This window comes from Silurus meridionalis, chromosome 1 (genome assembly GCF_014805685.1).
Source record: "Silurus meridionalis isolate SWU-2019-XX chromosome 1, ASM1480568v1, whole genome shotgun sequence".
Classification (NCBI taxonomy): domain Eukaryota; kingdom Metazoa; phylum Chordata; class Actinopteri; order Siluriformes; family Siluridae; genus Silurus; species Silurus meridionalis.
In genome coordinates, this window is record NC_060884.1 from 23,793,388 (window position 1) to 23,818,447 (window position 25,060).

At 34.5% G+C, this 25,060-nt stretch overlaps 1 protein-coding gene across 1 annotated transcript; it reads left to right on the forward strand.

The window, feature by feature from the left end:
* The first annotated feature begins 1,102 nt into the window (after window positions 1-1,102).
* inpp5d (inositol polyphosphate-5-phosphatase D) lies at window positions 1,103-21,026 on the forward strand. The gene is given in 28 exon segments (XM_046847544.1): window positions 1,103-1,445; window positions 2,622-2,685; window positions 5,480-5,615; window positions 5,990-6,143; window positions 6,329-6,469; window positions 6,581-6,671; window positions 6,754-6,831; window positions 6,936-7,013; window positions 7,281-7,404; window positions 7,709-7,815; window positions 8,043-8,145; window positions 8,387-8,583; window positions 9,888-10,005; window positions 10,128-10,224; window positions 10,366-10,504; window positions 10,822-10,930; window positions 11,790-11,878; window positions 12,155-12,236; window positions 12,341-12,430; window positions 13,498-13,608; window positions 14,414-14,493; window positions 14,584-14,627; window positions 14,629-14,669; window positions 15,834-15,980; window positions 16,175-16,238; window positions 16,557-16,763; window positions 17,422-17,903; window positions 20,334-21,026. Coding segments are annotated over 28 exon segments (3,363 nt in total). The 5' UTR covers window positions 1,103-1,305; the 3' UTR covers window positions 20,384-21,026.
* Window positions 21,027-25,060: the final 4,034 nt, after the last annotated feature.

Consider the following 25,060-nt stretch of genomic DNA (forward strand, 5'->3'; position numbering starts at 1 on the left):
GTTACAAGCCTTTAATCATCCTTAAACTATATCTACTATCAACTGCTACAGCCTCCTGAAATTGACTAACTGACCCTCCCTTTCCTTCCTGAGACCCTTTTTTTAGTAAATTTATTTGGCTTTAACTCAAAAGCAGCTTAGGATTCAAGGATGATTATGTTTCTGCTGAGCTGCTGACTGGATTTAATGATAAATGACAATAAGTCTGCTAATTTCCTAAACCCAAAACCACCTGTGGGGAGTTCCATTTTTAAAAAGGAAGTGTAAAAATGGTGTGTGTTTGTGTGTGCGTGCGGGCGTGTGTGTATACGTGTGTGTGTGTGTGTGTGTGTGTGTGTGTGTGTGTGTGTGTGTGTGTGTGTGTGGCCATCAGGTTACTTAAGATTGCACAAAATGACAAAAAAGCAAGGATTTTTGAGTAACATCTAACGAGTAACAATGCATTTCTATGCATTGCTTATTTAAAATGGGAGTACACCGATGAACACAAGTCACAAGGGAGGTATTTATATGATTTTTTAAATAAAGCTCATGTCTTACAATATTATTATGAAAGAACACAGTTATGCATGACATGTGCAAGTGAACACTCTATGCTATACTTTTAAGCTCAGCCTGTATAAATAAACACAGCTGTACTGGATATCTTATCATACTATCATAAGCAAGCATGCCTATGCATGACCTGTGTAAATAAACACACAGCCCTGAAAAACCACTGCATATGCAGCTTTAGCTTCTTTCACTACCTTCTGCAGTTCTGCATCACCTTGTTGCCTGTGTGCAATTATCACAGCCCATCAAAACTGCATCACAATCTTAAAAGTATCATAATCTCTGCCATGTGCATTTGTATTTATAAATACATTTGTGTTACATTATAAATAATAAATATCATGGTAGACACAGAGTATGCATGCAAGGTTTAAGGTATTGGATTGTATAAAAGTACATAACAATTTGGGCAAACTAGTCTTTATTTCTGCAGTGCTGTTTCTGTGTTAACCAGTCAGCTCTCTGGCCCTTCTCTCTCTCACTTGCACACAGAATGAGGAAGTTCACCCTTGCGTTTGTAGTAGCTTCCTTTTTGCAGCTTTCGCCTATTTAACAGGAAGAGAGACAGAAAGAGCCAGTGTGTATGTGTGTGTGTATGCGAGAGAGTGTGTTTGAGAGAGAGAGAGAGAGAACGGGCTGCACTCTGACGTAAATAACGCCATGAAACGGGCCTTGGAGGGACGCTGAATCTGACCTCGAGTTTTGCTGAAGCTTAACCAGTGATCGGGGAGAAAGGGTTCACTAGACAGGATGTCGTCCCATCAGCCTTGGTACCATGGCAATATTACTCGCTCTATGGCAGAGGACTTGCTCTCCAAAAATGCCAAGGATGGGAGCTTCCTCCTCAGAGACAGCGAGTCCATACAAGGAGCTTATGCCCTCTGCGTGCTGTGAGTACACCAGTCTGGCCAACAAGCTTGGTCATTTTTGCTGGGCCAGCTAAACATGCAGCAATGCTAATGTGTACAAAATAGCACCCAGATCATTTAAAAAAGATTCTGTTTAATCAAGCTTATGGTTGAATCTTAAATGTGTCTGAAAGTCTTCTGTTTTGTTCTACTTTAGTTTTTCACCCTTCATTTGACTTATTTCCTTTTATCACATAGTCTGTTTTTGTTCTGTTTTCTGTCTGTTTATGGAATATTTTAGGTTTCTGTTGTGTTTTCATTTAAAGACTTAGTCACTTCTTTGTTTCCATTACTGTCATGCATGGAATAAAAGTAAAAATAAGCTTTTCTTTTTTTTCTTTTTCTGTTTTTTTTGGGGGGGTATAGGGTGGGGGCATATTTTTAGGTTTATATCACAAGCAATGCTTTCTTTACACCCCACTACTAGATGTAAGATTACTTTCATCATTGTCCTATTTGAACAGGAAATCAACATATATTTATTGAAAGAGAGTTTAAGCTTTTTGCATGCTGTGACAGTTATGTAAAATGGTATATTAGAGTGCCTTTTGTCCACCACCTTAGTCTTACTCAGATAGAAAGACTACTGGCTGAAAGGTTGAACAAGAACCCAACAGCTACTAGTAGAACAAAGAACTGATGCATGACAACCATGACATTGCAATGATCTTTAATGACACTGAAACAAACAAAAAAATGTTCCATTGCAAGCTGCTTATTTGTGGAATGGCATGTAGATTTCGTCTTAGCTAACAGAATACACCAAACTGCTCTCTGACTGGAGTAGCTTTTTAAAGCCATGTAAATGCATGCAAATGACACTTAAGGTCAGTGTTTTACATATACAGCAAACATGAAATGTGTTGCAAATAGTATTTACTAATAGAGACCAGCAAACCTAGAGTATAAAGAACTGAGCTAATATGAATTTTGGTTAACTTTTGACAATGTTGACAGTGTAACTGTTCAAAGCTCTATGCATAGAGGTAAACTGCTAATGCTTGCACATATACAAAAGTTCACCATTTCCTGTTTAGCCCAAATCATGCACAATATAAATTGATTAAAAGAGCATTGTACATGCACACCTTTCATTATTACTGCCATTCATTAGTTTATGCTCCTTACTGAAACAGGATTATGTTTGTGCATATGCAGGTACCAGAACTGCGTATATACATACAGAATTCTACCCAATGAAGATAAAAAGATTTCTGTACAGGTAAGAGAATGCAGAAGAACATCACTCTGTGAGGAGAACATGTTTGATTTCAGGTCTTAAAGTAATCTGAAACCAATAATATATGAGCATAAAATGCAGGAATGGTCTAGTAGCACATAGAGGTTATGTCAAGTTTTTCTTTTGTTCAATAAAATTGAAATATTCATATTCTTTTAAAATATTATTATTTAAAACATGGGATAGATAGATAGATAGATAGATAGATAGATAGATAGATAGATAGATAGATAGATAGATAGATAGATAGATAGATAGATAGATAGATAGATAGATAGATAGATAAATAGAAATTCATACTTAATGCATTATTGTGTCTATAGTAAGTAAATTAATGAGATACATAGCAGGCTATACACTACACATCTATCTATCTATCTATCTATCTATCTATCTATCTATCTATCTATCTATCTATCTATCTATCTATCTATCTATCTATCTATCTATCTATCCAATGTGCATTATATTTCAGACAGGACAACACTGATGAATGGCTCTATTAAATACAGAAGAAATTTATAACATTGTATCATCATGCTGTCTGAGCTGTTGTATTATTGTAATAATTTGTGGGTTGTTTTAAAAAAAAAAAAAGACTATAGTGCATAGTCTATTCTAGATCTTAGGACTGTTAAAATGCTTATACTTGACCTCTGAATCTATAAACTTGAACCATATATTTGGCTAGGATTTCCCCTCACATGAAGTTGATTTAATCTAAAGTTGTATATTTTTATATACATATATAAATTATTTAAATGTTTTTCCAAAATCTGTTCCAATCTGTTTTTTCCCCCAAATCTGCGATTAATACTAACACAGCAAGCAGCATCAGACATCTAACCTTCTATAAATTTTTTAGATTTTGGTTGAGGGTGTTTTTAGTTTTTCTATGAATGTGTGGCCTCATGGCAGCTGTCAGCTCAGCTGCTGTGGACACCCTGCCTCTGGTGTGTGGTTGTCTTGTCTCTTTAGGCAGCATCTATTCTTGCCTCTGTACTGCAGACACTGAGCTAACAGCACACTACTGCAGCTGCAACACCACTTGTTGCTTTTATTGTGCATTGTGTGAAACAATGCAAAACTGTACTGACTACAAAAGGTACATTTACGGCCAACAAAGCATAAATCAAATGTATTAAAATAGACTTTGTGCATGTAATGTTTATTTTTTTACTTGGCTCTTAGGAGCATTCTCAGATCTATGTGGAATTTGATATGAGGATGCTCTGTAATGAGCAAAACTGTAGAATAATCTTTAATATCTGTCTGCCTTGTAGTTCTTCCTCTTTTAGTTTTAAACTAAAGCAGTGCTTCAGTTTTAAATTAACCTTTTGCGTGGGCGTAAGAAAAGCCACAGGTTCTTCTAGCACTGGGCTCTGACTGGAAAGTTTCTGAAATGCAAGTTTTTCATCTCTAATTAGGGTTGATAAAAAGTGGTTTAGCAGGGCATGCTGAAATGTGTGAAAAGTGTGTGGGAGACTCTCTAACACTAACGCAGCCATTGCTACTCCTGACAGCCATGTTGCGACTAAGAACAGTAAAATGGACGCCAACCAAAGTAACACTGTTTTAGGTCAAATATTACAGCGAACATTATTGTGAATAGATTTTTCTTTGCTATTATCAGACCGAAAAACTATCTACTGATGGGTGGCAATGAAAGAAAATACAAATATGCATCTTAGTCAGGCTTTGGGCCTTCATAAGCCACCACAACAGTTAATATGCATTTTGGCACAGGTTTTACAAGTCAAGATCTGTCTTGGAAGGAGGAAGACTTTTCTTTTAACAGATAATCTGTCAGTTTGGTTATGATGATGGTGGTGGAGAGCATTGTCACTCCACAGGCATTCATAATGCTAGAGGCATTCAGTTTTGTTGAGATCTGGTGACAGTGAAGGCTAGGCATGTGATTATTTTCACTCTTTTCACGCTATAAGGGGGTTCTGCAGGACATAAGTTGGGTAACTTGTTGTAAAGGGGACAAATTTGTCCAGCAAAATCTTTTCAACATATCAGAGCTACTGGTTAATAATTTATTTTGTCCCCTATGTGTATGCAGTTCTCCACTGTAGTTGAACTATTTACTGCTATACTTCATGCCATATTGCCTACAACGACTTGAGAGAACTTTTCATGCATTGAGACCAGGAACCACGCCCTAACAACCTAATTTTTCCTCTTCTCTTTTCTGATTCAAACTGAACTTGTTTAAATTATGATGTTTTTACAGAAATAATGAACATAAAAAAAATGTAGCAATAGGACATTATATACAGTAGTGTAGAAGTAGGTTTTTACAAAATATATTTAAGATTATTAAACCTTGAAGTATCAATAGTACATAGTAGAAAGTATAATTAAGTATACATCCTATAATGTTTGCTTAACACATATAATTTGACATTTGATACAATCTCTGCCTAAAAATAAAAGTAAATAATAATAATTTAGTCAAAATGCTAATTTTAGTTCTTTAAGCATTAGTTGTTTAAACATATATTTATTTATTGGTTATCCTGATTATTCTGCACTTAATTTGACTCACTGATGTTATTTGTCTTTTATAATTTTATAGAAAAACAGGAAATAACTATACATGGACTAAGAATTTTCTTTTAATCTTCAAATGATTTAAAACATATATTGATTTTCAATATGATTGAACTGTTATTTATAGTAACAACCTTTTTAAACAAGGTTTGTAAACTTTTGCACTTTGTTGTGAATGCACTAAAAAGCTTTTGCTCCTCTTCCCCATTGCTTTCAGGCATCTGAAGGTGTCCCCATTCGGTTCTTCTCTGGAATCTCAGAGCTGGTGGAGGCTTACTATAAGGAGAACATGGGTTTAGTCACACATCTGCAGTATCCTGTGCAGAAGGAGGAGGAGCCAGAGGATGAACCAGGTTGGTAACAGGATTGCTAAAAGTGTTTATTTATTATTTGTACACGTTGTGAGAAAGAAAAACATAGTAAATTGTACTGTTGGTTAATAGTGAGGTGGCACATTGTTCTGTACCTTCTGTATCTTGTGAAGGTGGTATGTATTTAAAACTCACCAACAGTATGGCCTAATTAGTATTTTAAAAGGTTTTAAAATCTAATCTGTTGAGTTACAGTACATATATTAATAAAGATACAAAATTTCAGCAAAGTTAAAATTCTGTTTGCATTGGGGCTCGGATTTAGATAAATGTATGTATGAAAAAAATGTATTGTGTGCAAATCATGCAGTAGTGGATGATTTGTCATTCCGGTCTGTTCATTTTAATTCCCACAGAGCAATTCAGTTTACCTCCTCAGCTTCCACCTCGGAACCTCCCACTCATCGAAAGTAGAGAATGCCATGCTGAGCCTGTAAAAACAATAGAACCAAGCCGCATGTCCATCAAAGACACTTACCTTCAGCGGTTGCAACTTGTCGACATGTCACAGTAATGCATGATTTATACATTTATACATGTCATCTTTACAGCAATATCTCACAATACTGAATAATTTAACTATATAATGATTATCTGTTTCACGTCTAAAAGTACATGTTAATTTTGTTTTACTTGTCTGGCGTAGTGTTATTCTGCATCTCTATCAGTTATCAGTTGACTTGTTAAACACACAGCCTCTCTGAAGATCATCAAAAGGCAATCCAGGATTACTTCAGCTCGGCTGTGGGTCTGGATGTGGAGCAGGTACATAATGGAAACCCCACTCTACCCAACCTGAAGAAGCTTCTCAAGACTATCTGCAAGAACCTCAACATGTATAAATCAAGCAAATTTTTTTCTAATATTTTGATGCTAAAAAATAGGAAGAAACACTGGCATTTATAGGCCATTTCCTATTAACCAAAATTTGTTTTTATTTTGCATAGTGAAATTTCCCGTACACTCCCAACTCTGGAAGCCTTACAGAAAATTGTAGATCAGCCAATGTCACCTGGAGCTGGAAGACTTCGAGGACAGGTTAGTGTGCTTTCATAGCTAAAGATTAAACAAAAATCTCTGTTTTTGATCCTTTCTACACATTTATCTTTTTTTATTTTAGCTTTCACTTGATGCCAACCAGTCTATGGGTTTTAGGCTTGAGCAACTGACCAAGATTTTGTATTCAATTGAAGACAAGGTATTTATAATTTTTGCACTGCTAATTATTCCCTTCTTTCTCTAAATAGTACAAAAATTCTGTTTTCAATATAACATTGATAAAACATGCATTCTTTATTCCAGGCTAAGACTACAGTATTTGAATCTGCTGGATATGATGGAGGCCATAGAAAGTCACTCATACCGCCTGTAACATTTGAAGTGAGAAAAAAAACTTTTATAGAAATAAATGTAGATAAATAAACGTCATCGTTACATTCATATGATCCTCTAGTTTTTTGCTTTCCACAGCTACATGCAAATATGGGAGTCCTGTTTGCCTAATGTGCAGGGGTATTGTGACATCTGGGTAGTTGTGAAATAAGCACTGTTTCTCTGCAGAATCTCTTCATACTTGATTCTGTAGTTTCATAAGACAAATTTCATAAGACAAATTTCTATTTTTGTTTTCTGTTTCTGTTCTAACAGGTAAAATCAGACTCTCTTGGCATTTCAAACAAAATGTTCCTAAAGGTTGATGTAGAAAGTGGAAAAGTTTACTTCAAGAAATCCAGAGATGGACCTGAGGACAAATACTTTGTACACAACAAAAGTACGTCTTTGCACATTTGTGAGGAGAATAGAATGTGTTAAAGGGCACATGTGTTTAGTAACTTTAAAAAGGAAATGACTTGTCATTTCTCATTGGCCCATGCAGTTCTCTCAATAACAGTGACATATAAAAAACATTTATTTTTTAAAAAAGATCTTTCAAAAGACTTTTTTGATTTGCAAACATGCTGTATACACTCACTATTTCCTAAAGAGTATTTACGGAAGTGTGAAGCATCCAAATGACTTAATTTGGAACTTGAATAGGAAGAAATTACTAATGGTCTATTTTTGTCATCATGTAGTCTTGCAGTTGGTAAAATCCAAGAAGATGCACACCAAACTGGAGATAGTGTTGGAGACTGAGAAGGAGAAGACTCAGCGTAAAGAATTTGTCTTTAATGACACGAAGGTGCAGCATGACAATGAATAAATGTTTTTTTTTTTAATGTTAAAAATGTATTTATATATTCTCTTATGTATATATCCTCTAAGACAACATTAGATTTCAATATATTTCTAATATAAATATATATGACAAATTTGGGATTTTTTTGTTTCCTTTCAACATGTAAATCACACATTCTCACATAAAAATTCTCACATACATCTACATATATTTGTGTCTGAATTTTTCAGAAACGAGAAGGTTTCTGTCAATTACTTCAGCAGATGAAAAACAAGCATACAGATAAGGCCGAGCCGGATATGATCAGCTTATTTGTTGGCACATGGAACATGGGTAAGTGTGTCATCAGCACTGTTTTAAAAATTGCACTATTAATTGCTCCAGACCAAGTTTATACTTCAACAGCCTTTACCCAACTGTATGTTCAAACATTCATCATACTTAGTACTGTAAAAAAGAAAAGAGTATAATTCCACTATACAGTATTACCTACAAGACAGACAAGTCAGTTCAAGTTCCAGCAAAGGTTCCTATGGATTTAACTTTACATCTAGATGTGCTCTTTTGTTCGCAGGAAATGCTAACCCACCACCCAATATTACCTCATGGTTTCAATCCAAGGGACTAGGAAAGACTCGTGATGACACAGCCAGTCAGATCCCACATGACATCTATGTCATTGGAACACAGGAAGATGCAATGGGAGAGAAGGATTGGATAGATATTGTAAGGGGAACCCTTAGGGACATCACAAACATCAGCTTTAAACAGGTACAGCACTACTTATTTATATTATAAGATTTAACTGATTTATACTGAAAACATAAGTGTTAAGGGGTAGTTTGTTTTGTTTTCTAATAATACCTGTATTTTTGTGTGTGAGGCAAGAGATTAGAAAATAGTACATTTTAGTTATAGTTTCCTGATGGAAAAATCACATGGAGTAAGTGTTTTTTCATGTTACTGGTAATTACACTGGGAAAAACAAATCAAGTAAAATATGTGATAGTGAAGAGTGCAAAAACCACCAGTGAAAATAAATGAATGTGTAAGAAATCACGTGGAATAAACAAATAATGTGAACGTGGACTACATGTGAACAGTCCATTACATTAGAAAATATTATAAGTATAGCATGTAAAATGTCTAAATCCATCCATTTTTATATGTGATTTCTATGCGAATTTTCTTTGAGTGTTAACATTTCGTCATTGAACAAGGACAGTACCCTGAATAATATACACAAAAAACAGAGGTTATTTTTATTGAAAATGCCAATAATTACTTATAATGCAAAGACTGTATTAACTCAATACAATCAAAGACTGATTAAGTTAATCATTTGATGTGTTGGAATAAAAGATATAATGTTACTCTAACTGTAAAACAATGTTAAAGGTGTGAAAACGATACTCAGCTATACCATTTGCATAAAAAAAAAACTGACCAACATGCTGTACATTCTGTTATTTAAAACAACTTTTTTCCTCTCCAACTCTTTATTAGGCAATTATGTTTTCTGTACCACATTTCTGGTACAGAAAACATAATCAAACGTGTACAATGCTACAAATAAACATAACCTAACCAAGGATTAACAAAGAACAGGTGAACACAGTTGGACAACAAAGCATTGACATTTCAGAGGAAAAAAGAAAAGTGAAAAAAGCAAAATACATTTGTGGAATTTTGACTGCCATGGGAACAGTGATGTCAAGGGAAAATGTGCAAAAGAAACAAATTTTTCCATTCCCAAAGGCTATGGAATGAAAGTATGGTCTGAGGTTGAATTTAAAAAAAGAGGTGAAAAAAGAAGCATATTTAGTCTTCTAGTAAAATTCTCCAAGTAGAATGTGTGAATACATCAAGAAAACAATCACTATTTCGTTTCGTAGTCCTTTTTAGTTTTAAGACATTTTTTACTAATATTACATGAAATACCACAGTAAAGATGATCCTTCCCAGGATTCCATAATACATGCTTACAGAAGTTGCTTTTCTCCTCTGCAGTGTTTACTTCTCTTTTTTTTCTGATGACTGGTAATTTTGATGCCCATTTTCTAATCCCTCACAAGATTGCCACTCAGACACTGTGGAATATAAGAATCATTGTTCTTGCTAAGCCGGAACATGAGAACCGGATCTCCCACATCTTCTGTGACAGTGTTAAGACTGGAATCGCTAATGCCCTGGGTCAGTTAATCTCCACTCTAACATTTGACTACAACTAAAAAATATAACCACTACTCATCAAGACTAATGTTGCATGATATGTACATTCTTTAAATCTATATTTGTGTGTTTGCATTGTTCAGGAAATAAAGGAGCAGTGGGAGTATCGTTTATGTTTAATGACACCTCGTTTGGGTTTGTTAACAGTCACTTGACCTCGGGGAGCGAAAAGAAGCTCAGGTAATGTTTAAGTTCATTCTAGAACGTAAAAAAACTGTCATCGTGATATAACTTAAGATTTAAAATGATAAAGCAATTGATTTTAAACAGTATATATGAACTTCTTTGATTCATTTTATTTTCTTATTTTATTCTTGCCAGACGAAATCAGAACTATGTCAGCATCCTGCGCTTTCTGAACCTAGGAGATAAGAAACTCAATCCGTTTGACATTACTCTTCGATTCACACACCTCTTTTGGCTTGGGGATCTCAACTATCGAATTGACCTTCCACCAGGGGTGAAAAAAATGAATCATTATTCATATATGTATCCTAACTGTAAATTATTGTCCAGTAAACTTACATTGTTCACAACATTATAATAGTTTTTTTATATCAAATGTAAGATTTTTTTTATCAAATGTAATATGCTAGGCCTAAATTATAATTTTTCTTAAAAAAAAGAATGGAAAAGAAACTAATAATCTAAAAATATAATTCGCCTGGCTGCAAACCTTTAGTTTCACATTTAATGGAGCAGTTAAAAACAGAAGAGGTTAACATAACTAGACAGGAAGAGACACTAGCTTTTGTACTGTTGTTTTGAATTTTCCAGGAAGCAGAGAACATTGTGATGAAGATCAAACAACAGCAGTATCAGGAACTGTTAAACAGAGATCAGCTCAACATGGAAAGAGCAGATGAAAAGGTTTTTCTGTACTATGGTGAGAGTCTGGCTTTACACCCTTGACCATGACCAAAACAACAAAACAACCTGTAAAATTCAGTCCTGGACCAAAACCTCCCCCCTACATTTTTGTGCCTATGTCACTATGCAGATTTTATTTTTGACTAAAGCATCTTACTAAACCAAATGAAAAATTCTACTCTAGCCCAAGTTTACTCATCACTATGCAACTTGAAAAAAAACACCTCTGACCCAATCTCCCTCTACACTAGACCTCAAGTGAAATTTACAATACATAGTATAATATGAGAAGTTAAACTCTCGCCCAAATTCCATCACATTTGCAGTTTCTGATATTTTTAGTTCTCAGCAGTGTCCAATACACTCAAGAGTTTCAGTTTATTCAAAAACCTTGTCCTTTGCATGACTTTGCAAAACTACTATTTATGCTTGTTGGGGCAAACTATTCAGTAACTATACTAATACAAAAAATGGTGTAACTTGATTTTTATGTGGATAGTATATATTACAGTTTTTGCTTTGTCATATATTTAATTTATCTGGAATATATAGCATTTGGTTAACAAAATATCTTTTTTTTTTACAAGAATGTGTTATGACACTTTCCAGGTTAATTAAGTAGGTTGTTAATAATCATCTTAGTCACTTGACTTGGTGTTTGTGAAATTAATTATAAACTGCTAAAACCTGATGAACAATAGATCTTATTAAATACGTCATGTTTATTTATGTCAGTTGTAATGAAGGGCTTATCTAGGTTAAATACTTTTTCAAATGCTTTTTCCTATGATGACCTTGAAAGATTTACAGAATGTTATTTCAAGTTGTTTAAAGAATTACTTTTTATTCTATCTATGTTTTTTTTACATTTACAGATGAAGAAGACATCACATTTCCCCCAACATATCGATTTGAGAGAGATACCCATGAAAGATATGTCTATACCAAAGCCAAAGCCACAGGGGTATTTTTTTTGTCATTGAATTTTGAAAGACAGTTTAAAGAAAGTTAGCTACATACATTTTAAAGAATACAATATATACATTGTCACCCTGCACAGACAGATACTGTATATTGATCCTATGTACTAAACTCCAGGTTACTCTAAAAGGAAATCCAAAGAGTACTATGGTCTCTTTCACACAATCATTTTAGGTTTATTTCTCATATGTTTTTACTTAACTTGTGTGGTTAAAACATACAAGGCTATTCACTTTCCCTCTCCTTATCTCACCAACAGACAAAATACAACTTGCCCTCATGGTGTGACCGTGTGCTTCGCAAGTCCTACCCACAGGTTCATGTGGCTTGTCACTCATATGGTTAGTTGAAGGAGTTTAAAAGTCGAACATTTTGGAAGGCAGAAACTTGTGCAGCAGTACATTTAATCAATTATAACATTTGCATTCTTTCTATCCATTTTCAGGATGCACAAATGACATCATGACAAGCGATCACTGTCCTGTTTTTGCTACATTTGATGTTGGAGTGTCTTCACAGTTTGTCTCTAAGAATGGTATGCTGTTAATGCTATTTATCTATTAGATTCATGGTGTACACACTATAGAGTAGAATGTTTGTGAAAACATGACCTTCACATGTGCATGTTCTTTTGAACATTTTGTTACAGATTTAGTCTTTCCTTTATAATAACCTAGATGTGACATAAATTGTGAGAATTGTGGGAATTAATAGGTCAACAGTACAAGCCAAAACTTCTCTGTAGCTTTAGTTTTGCAGTCATTTATACTGCGATAACACTGATTACCCAATATCAGATGCACATTTCTATTCATGTAAGAATTTAAGATGGCCTAATGTAGAGCCACGTGGAACAACATATTGCATTTTTTTGGCTTTTATAATTAAAGCCAAATTTATAATAAATGGTTAATACTTTCCAGTAGTGATACTACAATGCTTCCAGAATCTAGACTAAATCTATAAAATGTATCATGCTTGTTGTTTTTCCAGAATCAATGGGAATCGGATTACTTAATTAAATACTTTACTAAACTTCATTAACACATTGTAATCAGTGATACAAAATGTATTGCTGTAATTAATTAATTTGGTGATACTAAATTAATTAATACTGAATGGTGGAAGTGGTAGCTCAGTGGTTAAAGCTCTGGGCTACTTTTTGGAAGGTTGGTGGTTCAAGCCCCAGTATCACCAAGCTGCCACTTGCATTCTTGAGCAAGGCTTTTAACCCTCTGTGCTCCAGTGGCACTGTATTATGGTTGACCCTGTGCTCTGTCCCTAGCTTCCTAACACCACGGGGTTTTCGAAGATGATAATTCACTGTGCTGTAATGTACATGTGACAAAGTATAAAGCACCCTTTTTTATTGAAACATTCTTGGATTAAAATGTTCTACAGTAAAATGCAATGTATTGTTGGCAATGTATTGTTAAAATTTAATTTATATGGTCCAGAGGAATTTGAGAATCAGCAGAAACAACAGCCTGATCATAGCTGATTAATTTGTTAATACGTTATACGATTTGGAAGACTCGTAGGAAGAAAGGAATTTCACCTCTGTAGCTTAATGGATGATCATTTTTTTTTCTGTCCTTTCAGATCCAACAAAGGAGTCTCAGGGTGCAATAAAATTTATGAACTGTGTTGCTATACTTAGGACCAAATCCAAGACACGATTTTTCATTGAATACCATTCAAGCTGCTTGGAAAGTAAGTTCATTTCAGTCTGTACTAGGGGTGTAACAGTACACAAAATTCATGGTTCGGAATGTACCTTGTTTTTTAAGTCACGTTTCGGTTCAATTTCGGTACGTTAGGGGAAAGAAATGCAAAACATAGAAGTGCTTGTTATTTTTTTTTTATTATTTATTATTATTAACATTTGTGATCATCGACATTTTAACAGTTTACATTTTTAAAACAATTTCAATAAAAATGCCTGCTTGGTTAAATAATATATTAAATAATATTTTATAATGTTTTATAAAAATAAAATCGAATAAATCAAATTAAATTAAATAGTTTAGATTTTTTTTGACCCCATTTGGGTAATACAGAAGCTGGACATAAAACGTTAAAGAATCCATGGTGCTAGCGTTAGCTTCTTGACACTTCCTTGTTAGCGGCTTATGCTATCACTTTGGATTCTTTAGCGTTTTTGTGCATGCACAAAACAAATCTTATTTCCGGCATGGAGTAAGTAGCCACAGTGACACTGTGCTAACTCTAGTTTCTTTTTTATACCCCTGACATTGTTTTGTATGTTTTCAAGTTTAATAATTAAAAGATGCACTCAAAGTATGAGGCGACGACTAAACAATCTTGAGGTCCACCACTTAAACGTTCTTGAGGTAACTCAGATTTTAACTATGTTCTACATGTTAAAAGGATGGCATTCGGTACACATATGCACCGTATGACTACGTGTACCATTACACCCCTCGAATGTACAAAAAATCTGCTTGGTTTTGAGTTGACAGATTAAAGATTTCTTTTTTTTGCAAATAATTCATAGAATTTGTCAAGAGTTCTGAGATAGATAATCAAGAAAGCACTGAGGGTTCCATAAGGGTTCGGTTTGCAGCACATGTAGAGGTAATCTGCTTCGTATTCACATTATGTAAAGCTAAATCCTGGAACATTATAGTAAATGTTTTTGATTTTTTTTTTTTTATCTATTTGCAGCTTACTCCCATCATTTCAGACCCAGAATACCTACTAGAGCAGCATACTCATCAGTATAACATCCACAGACAGTGATGAATCATATGGTAGGTGTTTTTAAAACACGAATATGATTTTGCCATGTACTAATTTATACTACAGCGCTGTTAAATGTTATACAACTTTTTTTTTTTATATAACAGTTTATATATGTTTATATACACATTTTGGTTTAATTTAGGATATGTGGGGAAATGAACATACGTGTTCCTTTGCATCAGCTGATTTAAAGGGACACATATGATCATTGCTCCACATAACCCAAATTTAATTATACACAAATACGAAACCACTTAAAAAAAAACATAGATCATAGATATGCTAAATCTTTCTGTATGTGGCATATAGGGGAATGTCTGTTTATAGCTATCATTTAAATGTTAAAAGAACTTCTTTGCAGATGTTCTACAATGTTAAACGCAACCATAAATGGATAAAATTGTGTCATGTTTATTAAAAATAATAATAATAATAATTATTGGCAGTTGTGGACACACTACAAAAGATATAAAATACTGCTTACCTCAAGGTTCAACTTTATAGTTGAGTGTGTGGTGATAACAGTAACTTTGTCGGTCTGTTCTGTATCATGCCAGCCTGTCTTTGATTATAAACAATATGATGCATTGTGTTTGATTCTTTAGATAAGTTTAAACCATTTGAGGAAGTCAGCTAAATCCTTTTTTTAACTGAGCACCCTTGTTTAACTTGGTCAACTGTTACAGTCCTGTTTCAAGTCTAGGTTAAGGGGTGTAACATTGTTTTTGTATATGTATATGGAGGAAAAGGACATAAAGAGACCCAGTAGAGGTTTTGGTTTCCATTTACTTATACCCGTAATCATAAACAGGACTATACCCACAATGAGACAAAACAAGGTTTGATGAGTTTTGTTTGGGTCAATTTTTTGGGTCCATTTTGAATTTGGTAAGCATGATGTGGCATTTAAGAAATATTTTTATATATTTTTGAGTGTAGCTGGCAAGTGGGACTCAGGGACTAAGATGTTGGACTAATGATTTAAAGGTTGAGAAATCAAAATCATAGCACCATTAAGCTGCTAAAGCCCTTAAGTTGCTCTGGCTAAGCACGTTAACCAAATGGCATTAATGGTAAATGTATTAATGTAACTTTTATTGAATTTGTATTAGTCTGTTTGAATGAAAATTAAATTACTTATGAATGTCTTTAATTGTCTGAATCGCATGCAGGGGAGACATGTGTGGCTCTGCGGAGTGCAGAGAATGCCTACACTGAGTTTGATGTCCCACTCACACATCATGGTGAGCAGACAGGTATTCTATCAGGAGGCATCCAACTACGCACATCAGAAGGAAAACTGACAGAGAAACTATATGGTAAGACAAGCACATGCCACAAACGTTTGCACACTGCACAGTGTGGGTGTTTTATATATATATATATATATATATATATATATATATATATATATATATATATATATATATATATATATACACATGTATATACATGTATATATGCATATACATGTAGAGAGATGCAAAAACAGACTGTGTTTTCTTCTCGGCAGATTTCATCAAGACCAGTGATGACTCAGGAACTGGTAAAGTCAAATCAGGAGATTTTAGCAACAAGTAAGTAAGCGTTTTATTTTATGCTTACATTCCTGCATTTGATAGATAATTCAGTAAAATGTAACTAACAGTGGCTTGAAATCTTTTTTGTTATTATTCATTTATCTATCAATTAGTGTGAAGTATTTTTGAAAAATGTAAAAAGTATATAATATATAGCAAAGGAATGCAGTTACAGAAATAAAGTCCAGTTTAATTACAATATACTTAATGCTACTACACTGTGGAAATACGACCACAAGACATTTTATAGTTTGTTTTCTATTAATTGTTAAAACAACAAACAAATTCTTATTAAGGTTAATATATAACTTGCAGGTCTTTGGTCTCTGATGTTAGTAATCCTAATTATATGGACATTGTCTACAAAAGCAGCAGTCAGTCAAGTTGGAGCTACACTGGGTACCGACCAGGAGCCTCCTCTGGACACATGGCTAAAGACTCAGCTCCTGGCAACACCTCACCTAAAAAGATTGCATATGATCAGTCTGTTTGCAGCCCCACTGGAAAGCTGTCCAGTCCAAAGTGAGTGCATCTAAATATTTCCCTAACTTATAACCTAGAAACCTAGAACCCATACCTATAACCCATTTCCATAACCTATAATCAATAACCTTAACCTATAACCTATTTCCTTAAGGTTCAAAGCAAGACCTCTAACAATAATCTCTTTCATTATTTTTTTAAAAACAAATACTTTTATGTGATTTTATATATTTGTTTATTTATTTATTTATTTATTTACAAAAAAAATAACAAATTAACTAAAAACACATGATTTGCCTGATCAGGATCATTTACCACACTGCTTGTACTACTTGTCAAAAATATAAAAAATTAATAATATAAAAAAATATAATAGTCTTTAAAAAAGGGCAGCAATTAAGAATTATGTGTTCCTATCTAAAAGTATATGGCAAGCTGGGAAAAGATGGTAAAAGATTTCCCCAGACTGGCACACAGTATATGTGTGAACATATGGACTTTACACATATATTAACTTTAATTTGATTGAATTTTAGCAAATAAATGTATTTTATAAGCATTAAAAAATTCGGGATTTTTCACACTGTGGTATGAATAAAAGGTATATTTTATCTTAAAAAAGAATTTGAATTACACATAGTTGATAGCCACTATTAAATTATATGTGGTGTTTGTGTGTTGAAAAATTACTTGTTAGAGCGGAAGGTGAGCAACCAGCAGAAATGTTTGACAACCCACTTTATGGATCAATGGGGAAGTCAGGATGTGGCAAGGATCATGAAATTGCCAGAAAGGAGCAATTGGGAATCCCTGAGATTTTTGCATTTCCAAAAGGCTGTGAGTCTGACTCTGATCGTGCACCTCCAGTCCCTACTCCTCGCACTCGCTCCTTCACTTGCTCTGAGTCCAAAGGCCAGAATCCTCCCTCAACTTCCAGCAGCAGCAACAACCACAGCAGCAGTAGCAATCTACAGCCTCAGTCCTTCAGCAAGAAGCCTGTGGTGCCATCTCGATCTGAAGGAGGCGGGATGATGACTGGAAAGCCACCACTGCCTATAAAAGCTCGCCAAGGTCCAACCCCAGAGCCCCCTTCAAAGCCCAGAGACTACAGAGACTCCTCAGAGTTGCCAGGCAAAATGCGGCCTCATGCAAGGACATGCCAACCACTCCACAAAGATGGTAATGCAAACTTGGTATATTTAAGATCAACACAAAAGACCTGTTATGAAATTGCTAGTCAAGGTAAAGGTTTTATATATATATATATATATATATATATATATATATATATATATATATATATATATATATATATATTAGGGGTGTAACAATACACAAAATACACGGTTCGGTATGTGCCTCGGTTTTTAAGTCACGATTCTGTTCAATTACATCATTTTTTTAAATATATAAAGAAGTAATATTTTATAAATAGAATAAATCAATACAACACACTTTTTATTGTATTGATTAAAATGGGTAATCAATTAAATTGGCACAAATTAAATTGATCAAATAAAAATTTATTAATAGAGTTAATTACATTTTAATAGTTTCATTAATTTAAATAGTTTACATTTGTTAGACCTAATTTGGTTAACACAGATGTGTATGGTAAATGTGTGTTTTTTACATTTAATATTTTATTTTCGAAACATATGATATACTTAACTGTTCTACTTATTTAACATACTTTAACAAATGTCTTTATTCCTTCCATCCTTCATTCACTCCTTCAATATGTAAAATTGTCAGGATTTTTTTCTTTTAAGTGAAATTCTTGAAGCTGGACATTAAACGCTAAAGAATCCATAGTGCTAGCATTAGCCACTTCCTGGTTAGCGGCTAATGAATTCTTTAGCGTTTTTACGTATGCGCAAAACAAATCTTATTTCCAGTACAGAGTGAGTAGCCACAGTGACACTGTGCTAACTCTAGTTTCTTTTTTATACCCCTGACATTGTTGTGTGGTGTTCAAGTTTAATAATAACAAAAAATGCACTCAAAGTGTGAGGCGGAGACTAAAGAAATTTGTGGTCCGCCACTTAATACGTTTCTGAGGGATCATTATTTTGTAATTGAGCTAAAATTCGATTTCTTAAAAAAAAAAAAAAAAAAAATATATATATATATATATATATATATATATATATATATATATATATATATATATATATATATATATATTCGGGTTTTAAGTCACGGTTCAGTACAATTTCCACAATTTGTGTGTGTGTGTGTTACATTTTATTTTCTAAAGATATGTAATCTTATTTCAGTTTAACAAATGTCTTCATTCCTTCCATCCACCACTTCCTGGTTAGCAGCTAACGCTAGGGCTATGGACTCTTTAGCCGTTTCATGTACGCGCAAAACAAATCCGGTACAGCGTGAGGGTCCACAGTGACACAATCTCTAGTTTTTTTTATACCACTGGCATTGTTGTGTATGTTTTTATGTTTATTAATAATAATTATTGTTATAATACAAATATATATATATATATATATATATATATATATATATATATATATATATATATATATATATATATATAGTATCAACTGCATTATTATTAATATTATTAATTTAGGGTAGTGTACATACACACTCAGTTTATAGCAGAGATGCCAAAACTAGGGTCTGTGGGCCAATCTTTAATTTGGTCCACCATATGTGACGAGGAAAATGAAAGGAGGAAAAGCCATTTGGAAATAAAAATTTTAAAAAGTAGCTTTATGTCTCCCATTAGCGGTCACTGAATAGCTGTATGAGGCACTGAACTCTAGTTTACAATAAATTGTTTCTCACTGTACTATAAGATTCACTGAATTAGAACTCCAAAACTAAAACGGCATTAGTTACACAGATAACAGAAAAAAAAATTATATGAAAAAAATAATAATTTCTATTATTTATTTAATGGAGTTTGATTTTTGACCCTTTATGGGAAAAACTTTGGGTTTATGGTCACAATGCTACCTACATGCATTTCAGGCCTTTCAGTGGATATTTACTTGTACTCTGCACAATTAAAATAATGATTAATCAAATCTAATTAAATCTAATCTAATTTTATGTATTTGGAGGTGGTAAGGAAATTGGAAAAAACACAGAGACACAGAGCAGAGTATGAGTACACTTGAGCTTAGGATTGAAATGGGAACTCAGAAGCTGTTTCAACCAACACTACCCACTGTGCTCAAAGTACATTTGTATAAAAGTTTATTTAAAAAACAGATAAGACCTAGTCAGATGACATATTTTTGTTAATATAAAGTATAAGACCTTCAGTAGAAGTGGAAGTTATAGCATGACAACCTGTATAAAAGTGTCACATGCTGTATTAACAGATTTATGCATGTTTCCGGGTGGAATCTTTATTATTTATTTTTATATATCTTTATATTTTTTTCCAAAAAAAAAAATATTTTCATATAAAGGCATATGTAGGTATGATGTTGGCCAATTTAAGCATAAAACCCACTAAAATCATTCTGAATTTACTCTGAGATCAGTAAGTGGTAATGAAACATTTATTTAATAATTACTAGTTGTTATTGGACTTTTCCCTCTCCTTTCTTAAACATCTGTTTTGTCTTTTTTCAGTGCATCCTGAGACAACACCAAGCCCAAAGACAGGTCGCTCTCTGAAATGAGCCTGCATTTAAAATCTCCAGTTGGCCATCACTTTTGGAGTTCTACATGACACTGGAGCCTTGACAGATACTTGCAAAAGTCCAAAGGGGTGCATTAAAAAGCTTGACAAGCTTTTGCCTTATGTGTAGCAAAAAAAAAAAAAAAACCTACAGAAACAGTGCCATTGTCTGGCACAAACTGTTTTGTTATAAAACAAATGAATGTACAGTGCACACAATTTATCAGAATTAAGAGACTATGTGTAATGATCATTCATCTGATAAAACCCAAAAAATCTCACCGACATGTTTTTACTGGTGTCTTTTGTGAACGGTGGATGCTTACTGTTTTAATCACATGCTATATAGAACTTATGGCTAAAGTAAAACATTTAGATTGACACTTTAATTTCCCTGATGCTGTGCTGATAAATGGAGAGAAATGTATGAGGGAGTATAAAAATATGAATAATAAATAAATAAATGATTATAAGGTAGTAAGGATAACAATTTTGCAGTGTTTACATAATTTCTGGAGGTTTGTAATCAGTCATCCATTTACATTTATGGGTGTTGAGCATCTGTTTCTGATGAGCTGTGATCAGCCAGTCAGTTTCATCTTGTGCATTTAACCCCTTGCATTAAATCTCAAATGTCTCTTTGACCATGCTGTGTTTGGATTTCTCTTTTTCTTCCAGCTTTCTGTTTATGCCAGTTGTCAATACTGGTAATAAGTGAAGCACATTTACAATTAACTGTACCTCAAATGTTGATTTTGCATATCTAAAAACTAGGACAATAGATATCTATTGTACAGTGAGGCATGAGGTTGTACATTTGTTGATAAGTTTAGTTGTTGCTTGTAGATTTAGCATATGATACATTACCTTAAATTTGTAGATAATGCTAGAGTTATGATCTGAAACAAAGAGATGTATTTAACTTAAATTAGTAGGATAGTCCTACAGAAATCCACAGCTAGAAGCATGTCTTCTACAGCAAAATATTGATTTGTCTAGGTCAACCTATGCAAACTGTAAAAAAAATATTATGGAATTTAAAAGAAAGGGGTTAGTAATACAATAATCCAACATTTAAGTCAAGTCAAGTCAAGTTTATTTGTATAGCGCTTTTCACAACAGACATTGTCTCAAAGCAGCTTTACACAAATCAACAGTGATGGTGAATGGTGTGCATTTGTCCCTGATGAGCAAGCCGTGGCGACTGTGGCAAGGAAAAACTCCCTTAGATGTTATGAGGAAGAAACCTTGAGAGGAACCAGACTCAAAAGGGGAACCCATCCTCATCTGGGTGACATCAAGAGTTTGATCATAAATCTTTCAACAATACAGAACACTGGAGAGTGAGAACTAACATGATTACTGGAGTATAAGATTATAAGTAATGTTCTTTCTGCAGTCTTAAACAGTCTATATGGTTAGTAGCTCCGAGTTTTATAAGCTCAGCATTTGTGATCACCACAGATCCAGCATCAGCTTCTCCATGCCAGAGCCTTTAAACACTCCAGGAGGTCCAATGTCAAAACTCCACACATGTAGCGGGATCCAAATGGCACTGGTACGTCTCTAGATGGTTCAGGATGTTTGTGAGTTCGGCATCTACTTCTTTAAAGGTCCGTAATCATCACGAGGTGGGAGGTGACTGGAGCTGGAGCAACCTCAGGATGCCTCGGGATGGGGAGAGAAAGAGAAGCAGTGGAGAGGAATTAGCGTAGCTGCTGTTCATGATATTAACAGCACAAGTTGATAATGTGCATGTGATCAGATGTTCTGGAGCACAAGGTTATGATGTGATGTGTGTTATGTGTAGGCTTTGCTAAAAGATACGTTTTAATCTACACTTAAATTGGGTGAGTGTGTCTGAGCCCCGAACACCGTCAGGAAGACTATTCCAGAGTTTAGGAGCTAAATGTGAAAATGCTCTACCACCTTTAGTGGACTTTGCTATTCTAGGAACTACTAGAAGCCCAGAGTTTTGAGATCTCAGGGGCGTGGCGGATTGTAGCGTGTTAAAAGACTGGATAGATACACGGAGCCAAACCATTTAGTGCTTTATAAGTGAGAAGTAATAGTTTGTAGTCTATTCGAAACTTAACAGGAAGCCAATGTAGGGACGATAAGATCGGGGTTATGTGATCATATTTTTTTGACCTTGTAAGAACTCTGGCTGCTGCATTCTGGACTAACTGAAGCTTGTTTATTAATGAAGCAGGACATCCACCTAGTAACGCATTACAGTAGTCTATTCTGGAGGTCATAAACGCATGGACGAGCTTCTCTGCATCGGATATAGACAACATATTTCTTAGCTTAGAAATATTTCTAAGGTGAAAGAAGGCTGTTTTGTAACCTGATTGATGTGATTTTTGAAAGACAAGTCGCTGTCTAAAATAACACCCAGGTCTTTTACCGTTGAACTAGTGGTTACAGAACATCCGTCTAAATGCAGGTTGAGATGCTGGAGCGTCTGTATACCAGTTTTGGGCCGATGAGCAAAATCTCAGTCTTATCAGAATTTAAAAGTAGAAAGTTATGGGTCATCCAATCTCTTAGTTCCTTAACACACTCAGTCATCCGGGTTAATTGAGCTGTATCGCCTGGTTTAGATGAAATATATAGCTGAGTATCATCAGCATAACAATGGAAGCTAATTCCATGCCTTCTAATAATATTTCCTAACGGAAGCATGTATATTGTGAAGAGCAGGGGTCCTAGAACTGAACCTTGCGGCACGCCATAATTTACTTGCATTAGCCTGGATAGCTCTCCATTCAAATCTACGAAATGGTAACGATCGGACAGGTAGGATTTAAACCAGCTTAATGCCTGTCCCTGAATGCCGATGTAATTTTGTAAGCGATCTAGGAGGAGATCATGGTCTATAGTGTCGAATGCAGCACTAAGATCTAGTAAAACCAACAGCGAGATGAAGCCTTGGTCTGAAGCTAAAAACAGGTCATTAGTTATTTTAACTAGAGCAGTTTCTGTGCTATGATGGGGCCTAAAACCTGACTGAAATTCTTCAAAGATATTGTTCTCTTGCAGGTAGGAACATAACTGTGCAGCGACAATCTTTTCTAAAATCTTAGACATAAATGGGAGATTTGAAATTGGTCTGTAATTTGATAACGTGTTTGGATCCAGATTAGGTTTTTAATGAGGGGCTTAATAACTGCTAACTTGAGGGATTTAGGGACGTGACCTAAAGATAGTGAGGAGTTAATAATATTTAGAAGAGGCTCACCAGTTGTATATAACACTTCCTTCAGTAATTTAGTAGGAATTGGATCTAACTGACATGTTGTCGATTTAGCTTTGGCAATAACATTATACAGCTCTTCCTGTCCTATACATGTAAAACAGTGGAGTTGTGGAGTTGAAGGTAACACTGTCTCAGGAGATGCTGTAAGAGGTTGAACTGCCACAATTGTTTTTCTAATGTTATCTATTTTTCAGTGAAGAAAATCATAAAGTCCTCACTACTAAACTGTGATGGAACACAATTTTCAGAGCCCTGATTTGTAGTTAGTTTAGCTACTGTACTGAAAAGGAACCTGGGATTGTTTTGTTGTTTTCTATAAGTTTGCTCAGGTGTTCAGCTCTAGCAGCTTTTAGCGCCCGTCTGTAGCTGAGCATACTGTCTTTATACGCGATTCTAAATACCTCCAATTTAGTTTTCCTCCATTTTCTCTCAGATTACGTGCTGTTCTCTTGAGGGCATGTGTATGACTATTATACCAAGATGCAGGTGCTTGGTCTCTAACCTTTTTTAACCGGATAGGGGCAACGGTGTCTAATGTGCTAGTGAGGATAAGGTCTATGTTCTTAGTTATCTCATCAAGATTAATAGTAGTTATGGGTTTAGTGAGAAATTGAGATAAATCAGGCAGGTTATTTACGAATCTGTCCTTAGTGGTTGGAACAATAGTCCTACCAGGTCGATAACGTGGTGCAACACGGCTAATCTGCTCTACCGGTAGTGTGTACAGTATGAGGTAATGGTCTGTGATGTCATCACTCTGAGGTAAAATATCTATATCAGTGACGTCTGCTCCGTGTGATATTATTAAGTCTAGTATGTGGTTAAAGCGATGAGTTGGTCTGGTGACGTTTTGTTTAACCCCAAAAGAGTTTAATAAGTCAACAAATGATAATCCTAGAGCATCGTTTACATCATCTACATGAATATTAAAGTCTCCTACAAGCAGCACTTTATCAAAATTGATCAAGAGATCTGATAGAAAACAAGCAAACTCTTGAAGAAAATCAGCGTAGGGTCCTGGGGGTCTGTACACGGTGACCAGAGCGAGTTTACTATGTATGTCCGAAAGTACAACTTTAAGAACGAGCACTTCAAATGATTTAAAGCTGAATCCTAACATCTGACTAACATTAAGAGAAGCAGTATAAATGGTTCCTACACCCCCGACCAGTCTGACTGTCTGACCAGTCTGACATTTACTGTAAAAGCTGTCAAGACACGAAACATTAAATACCTACACTGATTTTCTAGTATGTAGCCAAACCAACAGATGTTCATGGACCGGATGTGCAAATTTGTATTATGACAAAAAAATTGCTAATTTTATAGAAATAGTATAATAAATAATTCGACCACTAACACTATTTGAGATTGGCAATGAGTTTATTCTGATGAAGCCAGTGGGCAACCTATTTT